Source organism: Triticum aestivum, chromosome 1B, assembly GCF_018294505.1.
Source record: "Triticum aestivum cultivar Chinese Spring chromosome 1B, IWGSC CS RefSeq v2.1, whole genome shotgun sequence".
In the NCBI taxonomy this organism is placed as follows: domain Eukaryota; kingdom Viridiplantae; phylum Streptophyta; class Magnoliopsida; order Poales; family Poaceae; genus Triticum; species Triticum aestivum.
The window spans coordinates 679,336,758-679,343,955 of NC_057795.1; the positions used below are offsets into that span (position 1 = coordinate 679,336,758).

Below are 7,198 nucleotides of genomic sequence, written 5' to 3' on the forward strand. Positions count from 1 at the left end.
ACTTCTACTTCTATGACTAACGCGTTTAGCAATAAAGTAAAGTAGTTTACATGGCGTTCTTCAATGACACGCAGGTCATACAATAAATAAAGACAACTCCTATGGCTCCTGCCGGTTGTCATACTCATCGACATGCAAGTCGTGAATCCTATTACAAGAACATGATCAATCTCATACATCACATATCATTCATCACATTCTTCTTGGCCATATCACATCACATAGCATACCCTGCAAAAACAAGTTAGACGTCCTCTAATTGTTGTTGCATGTTTTACGTGGCTGCTATGGGTTTCTAGCAAGAACGTTTCTTACCTACGCAAGACCACAACGTGATATGCCAATTGCTATTTACCCTTCATAAGGACCCTTTTCATCGAATCCGTTCCGACTAAAGTGGGAGAGACTGGCACCCGCTAGCCACCTTATGCACCAAGTGCATGTCAATCGGTGGAACCTGTCTCACGTAAGAGTACGTGTAAGGTCGGTCCGGGCCGCTTCATCCCACAATACCGTCGAAACAAGATTGGACTAGTAACGGTAAGCATATTGAACAACATCAACGCCCACAACTACTTTGTGTTCTACTCGTGCAAAGAATCTACGCAATAGACCTAGCTCATGATGCCACTGTTGGGGAACGTAGCAGAAATTCAAAATTTTCCTACGTGTCACCAAGATCTATCTATGGAGAGACCAGCAACGAGTAGAAAGAGAGTGCATCTACATACCCTTGTAGATCGCTAAGCGGAAGCGTTCAAGTGAACGGGGTTGATGGAGTCGTACTCGTCGTGATTCAAATCACCGATGATCCTAGTGCCGAACGGACGGCACCTCCGCGTTCAACACACGTACAGCCCGGTGACGTCTCCCACGCCTTGATCCAGCAAGGAGAGAGGGAGAGGTTGAGGAAGACTCCATCCAACAGCAGCACAACGGCGTGGTGGTGGTGGAGGAGCGTGGCAATCCAGCAGGGCTTCGCCAAGCACCATGGGAGAGGAGGAGTAGGGAGAGAGGTAGGGCTGTGCCAGAACTTCGTGTATAGCTCCCATGCGCCTCCCCACTATATATAGGGGTGGAGGGGCTGGTTTCTTGCCCTCCAAGTCCATTGGGGCGTTGGCCAAGGTGGGAGGAAAGAAATCTCATTATTTCCTTCCCCACCGATTGTTATCCCCCCTTTTTAGGGATCTTGATCTTATCCCTTCGGGATATGATCTTATTCCTTCTAAGGGGGGATCTTGGTGCGCCTTGACCAGGGGTGTGGGGCCTTGCCCCCACTACCCACGTCCATGTGGGTCCCCCCATGCAGGTGGGCCCCACTCCGGAACCTTCTAGAACCTTCCCGGTACAATACCGAAAAATCCCGAACATTTTCCGGTGGCCAAAATAGGACTTCCCATATATAAATCTTTACCTCCGGACCATTCCGGAACTCCTCGTGACGTCCGGGATCTCATCCGGGACTCCGAACAACATTCGGTAACCACATACAAACTTCCTTTATAACCCTAGCGTCATCGAACCTTAAGTGTGTAGACCCTACGGGTTCGGGAGACATGTAGACATGACCGAGACGTTCTCCGGTCAATAACCAACAGCGGGATCTGGATACCCATGATGGCTCCCACATGTTCCACGATGATCTCATCGGATGAACCACGATGTCAAGGACTTAATCAATCCCGTATTCAATTCCCTTTGTCTATCGGTATGTTACTTGCCCGAGATTCGATCGTCGGTATCCAATACCTTGTTCAATCTCGTTACCGGCAAGTCACTTTACTCGTTCCGTAACACATCATCCCGTGATCAACTCCTTGGTCACATTGCGCATATGATGATGTCCTACCGAGTGGGCCCAGAGATACCTCTCCGTTTACACGGAGTGACAAATCCCAGTCTCGATCCGCATAAAACAATAGATACTTTCGGAGATACCTGTAGTGCACCTTTATAGTCACCCAGTTACGTTGTGACGTTTGATACACCCAAAGCACTCCTACGGTATCCAGGAGTTACACGCTCTCATGGTCGAAGGAAGAGATACTTGACATTGGCAAAGCTCTAGCAAATGAACTACACGATCTTTTGTGCTAGTCTTAGGATTGGGTCTTGTCCATCACATCATTCTCCTAATGATGTGATCCCGTTATCAACGACATCCAATGTCCATAGCCAGGAAACCATGACTATCTGTTGATCACAACGAGCTAGTCAACTAGAGGCTCACTAGGGACATATTGTGGTCTATGTATTCACACGTGTATTACGATTTCCGGATAATACAGTTATAGCATGAATAAAAGACAATTATCATGAACAAGGAAATATAATAATAATACTTTTATTATTGCCTCTAGGGCATATTTCCAACATTATCGGCATGAACCTTAGAGAGGTGTGTGCATGAAATCGGTATGATGAGACTTAGAGAGATGCAAGGTTCAGGGGGAGAAACTTCACAAACTCGTCGCTAAAATCTCAATCCTGATGATCGAGTACTCAACTTGATGGTTGAGTGGATTGTACTCTTTTTCTCTTGAGTGAGTTTTCTTGATGTTTCTCACACGAGGCTTTTGACGTGGCAATTCGTGCAATACAACAACGTATACTGTGTGCTCTTTCTCCATATTTTTTCTCACTGGGTTTTTCGGAGTTTTGAGGCATGTATATACGGATAATTACCCAAGGGGGAGTGTTGGGAAACCGGGGCTACCGAGGGGTGGCGGCAGCCTCGTGCATATCGCATCGGCTAGCCCCTCCCGTTTCCCCCACTTTACGTTAAGTGGGTACTTATCCCTTGACCCCTTAGTCCCTATATAAAGCAACGAGGAGCCATCATTGTAATCCCTTGATCATTGATTAATAAAGCTGGTCTCCTCCATATCTCTCTGTGTCATTTACTTTCGTGTGTTCGACTACTTCGTCTACGATGCTCACCCTCGCTCCGCAACCTCGGACCGGACTCGCCGACGGAATTGCGGAACAGGAAGGTGCTCCATCCGCTTACCGCGGGGAAGTTTCACACCCCTCTTCAGCTGCCTACGCAGTTCATCTATTCTCGTATTTGTCAATTAATGGCGAGCGCCACGTGCGAACTGCCACAACCTTTCCGCCACGTTTCCCGTCCATTTTTTCCTCCGTCCGCCAAGTTTTCCTGCCACCCGCCGCTATAAAATAGTAGTTGTCGTGTTTGATAGCTTATATCCCTCCCATCCCCAACCGTTCTCGAAGGAGGAGCGTATCTCCTTGAAGCGCCATTCAAAATTATAAAAAGCATTAGATGGAGCACTCCATTAAAATCTTAGATGCTCCACTGTATGTTTAATATAATTTTAAACAAATATGAAATCAAGCTTGAACCTTCATTTGTGGTGCTAGAGTATGTTTTTTGTGAGTAATGCTAGCAAATTGTGCTTTTGAATTGTAGCTCTAGGTGTGAAATTGGAGGAAAACGATGTAGTTAATAACGAGTGGGACCTACATGTAAGAAATATTTGGAGACTATGTTTATGGCGATGTTGAGTTTACACGTTGCCGCTGCAGTCTTCATATTATTATTATGGAGCATGTTTCGTATGATGGATGACATTTGATATTATAACAAGTCTGCTAGAGTTGTTTTTCATAAAGTTTGGAGGTATAGAGCGACTCCACTCCTACAAAGCGATAAATAAATTTACATGGGATTGGCGATTTTTTATTGGTTTTTTCAAAAGAAAAAAAAAAGAATGCATTGGTTTTCACAATCTAACCTCACATGTGGTGGTTGTTTATATTCAACTTGTAACCCTGAGTTGGTAGTTCTCTGATTTTTCCACCCTAGGTCCCCTCTCATTTGGTTTCTTATTGATTCTTTCGGTAATTTCAACAAATGCCGCATAAAATAAAAACCAACATAGGTAGAGTAACTTTGAATAAAACCAACATAAAATAATTCTTTCGGTAATTTTAATGTATCAATATTTTATCACAACCACGTCCTAAATTAAATCAAATCAAATGTTATCAAAATCTCAATTAAATCATAACTTTTATTGCACTTCGATACCATACTCGAATAAAATCAAAGAAAATCTTACCAAAACCTCAACAATATCATAATTTTACTTGTCTTCACCTCCCATACTCAAATGAAATTAAATGTTATCAAAATCTATAAATTTGATGGGTATAAGTTATATCATACGAAATCGATATTGAACCACTAGAATATATATGCCCCATTGTAGCGCACAGAAAAATTGCTAGTATATACTTCCTCCATTTCTTTATGTAAGGTGTATGTTTTCTGGCATGATGACCAAGGCATATAATTTTTAGGAATTTATGACAAAATTAACCTTGGCTAATTCGTTGGCTAGCAGCAAGTAAATCAATTAGTCCATGAAATGAGGAGATACATGCAATCGGGAAGATATTCTTCCTTGTTTTCCTAAAATGAGAGATCCATTAAATCGCGAGAGAGATGATTTTATTTTTTCTGAAGGGTTAAAAATGGAATTATTAGAAATACAAGAAAGGCACCTTGCATTGTGAAATTTCCCGAACGTTCGGATTTTAAGCATTTCATCCGAAAGTTTTTTCATGGCAACTTTAGTTGACGCGAGGTGGTAACTTTAGTTGTCAAGACATGGCAACTCCGTCCCAGTTTGTTTTTTTGTCAGAAAATTGCCATGTTTGCCAACTTCGCGTGAACTAAAATTGTCATGAAAAACGTTCGGGTTGCCATGCTTAAAATCCTAACATTCGAGATTTATCATTTCCATAACGTTCGGGATCTATTACAAGAAATGCATCTTACATTGTGAGATTTTATCAAAAAACATATACAACTTACATAAAGGATTGTGCTTGCCGTTATGCTGTGGTTTCTTTTTTCATCCACACTGCTACCGAAAAAAAGAGAGTATTTGTTCGTATAAACAAAGAGCACTTGGACATTGATGTCAGTTCGTCGGTGCGATGCGATCTGGCGACGCGGCAGCAGATAAGAACGGGGGAGAGATGCCGATTCAGCACCGTCCATCCGGGGAATCGCGCCGCGTGGGATCACCGCCGAAGTTCCCTTTCCCTTTCCCGTCACCGAATTCTATTCCCCCTTGCCGTAGCTCGAATCCACGCAACCCCAAAGTCCACCAGAGACTTCAACGTCGGCCCGTCCGTGGCCAGCTCGCCGCCTCGCGAAATATCGCCGGGTTGCACGTACCAAATCCCAAAAAATCCCACTCGGATACCACGCGGCTCTGCACATGGTGCCCACGCGGGCCGGCCGTGGTCTGCTCCTTCGCCTCCCTATAAACAGGCGCAGAGCTGTGCTATTCCCTTGCCGTTCTTCACCCATCACATTCACATCGGTCCAGGAGGAGTCCGAGGTGAAGCTAGAAGCAGAGAGAGAGAGATCAGAGGCGGGAAGGAGCGGGAAGAGAGCAAGGGTCGGCCATGGCGGGCCTGTTGGACAAGGCCAAGGGGTTCGTCGCCGACAAGATCGCGCACATGCCCAAGCCGGAGGCGTCGCTGGACAAGGTGAGCTTCAAGGGCATGACCCGCGAGGCCATCACGGTGCACAGCCACGTCAACGTCACCAACCCCTACTCCCACCGTATCCCCATCTGCGACATCGCCTTCACCCTCAAGTGCGGCGGCAAGTAAGTTCCTCCTCTCATTTGCACGATGAGGATGAGATCGATCCGTCCATGGATCTGGGTCTGACGGCGCGATCCTGTGTGTATAACAACAGGGAGGTGGCGAGCGGCACGATCCCGGACCCGGGGTGGATCGAGGACAGCGGCGAGGTGACCAAGCTGGAGGTGCCGGCCAAGGTGCCCTACGACTTCCTCATCTCGCTCATGAAGGACCTGGGCAGGGACTGGGACATCGACTACGAGCTCCTCGTCAAGCTCACCATCGACCTCCCCATCATCGGCAACTTCACCATCCCGCTCCAGACCGCCGGCGAGTTCAAGCTGCCCACCCTCAGCGACTTCTTCGGCGGCTCCGCCAAGACAGAGGAGGCCACCGCCTAGACATCAGAAGCTCGATCTAGTAGCTTGCAGCTTGCTCTGCATCCGCATGCCTGTACTCTGTCTACGGTCGCCGCAATAATGAGAGCAAATATTTTCGGATTTCTTTCCGCTTCGTCTCGATAAATTTCGTCAAAATTATTAAGATGCGCCGGGATCTCGGTGATCAGCAAAGATCTGCTTGTTGCCATCAGACTCGCGTTCGGCAGTAAATTAACGCAGACTCCTTCAATTGGAGAGAACGAGTCCCGAAAATATCTTTTAGATCACGTATCGTTGATGCAGGCAAAACAGAGCATCCATAGTGGCGTACGCGATTGCTAAGAGCATCTTCAACGGTATATCTCCTCGGTTATTTTCAACGGCTGTCGCATCAAACTTTTTCTGAGGGAGAAGCAGAGGACGAGAGAGACAGAGAACAGAGATGTTCTTGTTTCCCGAAGAAAATAGAGACGCGGGGCTTCTTTCTCAGAAATCCTATTCCTACGTGCAACGTTTACAAGTGTGTGTTCTTTGAAGCCGGACTGCAACATCACAAGGGCATCGAGGACCCATTCCTGAGCGGACTATTGGCATGTTGACGGTGTACATGTCGCGATTAGAAGAGGAGATCAATATGTCATGGCCCAGATGGATTGCTCCACACTTGCTGATATGTGGCAGGATACGAGGCCTAATCATATCAACGGCGCACAGATCATGATGGAAATTATATGGATGACGGAATCACTCCTGGGTTTCGGGCCTCTTTGGACTCCACACGAGGCAACCTGGGCGGCGCATCTTTGCGTAAAAGAAGCTCTTAACAATTTATCTTTTACTTGCTTCGATGTAATTCCTAGGTTCCTGAATAGAACTCTTCAGTCAGATTGTAATCTCATGTTAGTTCAGTAAAGCGAGGGTTTACTGCAAAAGGGAGAAGAAACAAACATTGGACGAGCAGCGAACACAGGCCGGCCCAATAATGAAGTGCGCCGATTGGGCCGGGCCATTAGCAGTGCAGTGAAGCAAGCGGGAGAAACAATCACACTGTAGCTCTGGACAGAGTTACTGTACATACTAAATCACATCAACCCGTCCCTGCAGCGATATTTTTCTTTTCTAAAGGTGAGACCATTTTTTTGTAAACGCAAACAAGTTTTTAAATTCCAATTTTTTTTGAAAAAGCAAACACT

General features: G+C 46.0%; 1 protein-coding gene across 1 annotated transcript; it reads left to right on the plus strand.

Moving 5' to 3' along the window:
* The first annotated feature begins 5,310 nt into the window (after window positions 1–5,310).
* LOC123148597 (late embryogenesis abundant protein Lea14-A) lies at window positions 5,311–6,129 on the plus strand. Its single transcript, XM_044568065.1, has 2 exons — window positions 5,311–5,648; window positions 5,741–6,129. The coding sequence occupies exons 1-2, from the start codon at window positions 5,443–5,445 to the stop codon at window positions 6,024–6,026; spliced, it is 492 nt and encodes a 163-aa protein (XP_044424000.1). The 5' UTR covers window positions 5,311–5,442; the 3' UTR covers window positions 6,027–6,129.
* Window positions 6,130–7,198: the final 1,069 nt, after the last annotated feature.

What these genes read in the sequence shown, in the direction of transcription:
- LOC123148597 (XM_044568065.1), top strand. Translation starts at nt 5,443, where the DNA reads ATGGCGGGCCTGTTGGACAAGGCCAAGGGGTTCGTCGCCGACAAGATC. An exon ending in ACCCTCAAGTGCGGCGGCAA is followed by an intron (nt 5,649 to 5,740) that starts GTAAGTTCCTCC and finishes GTATAACAACAG; the next exon opens with GGAGGTGGCGAGCGGCACGA.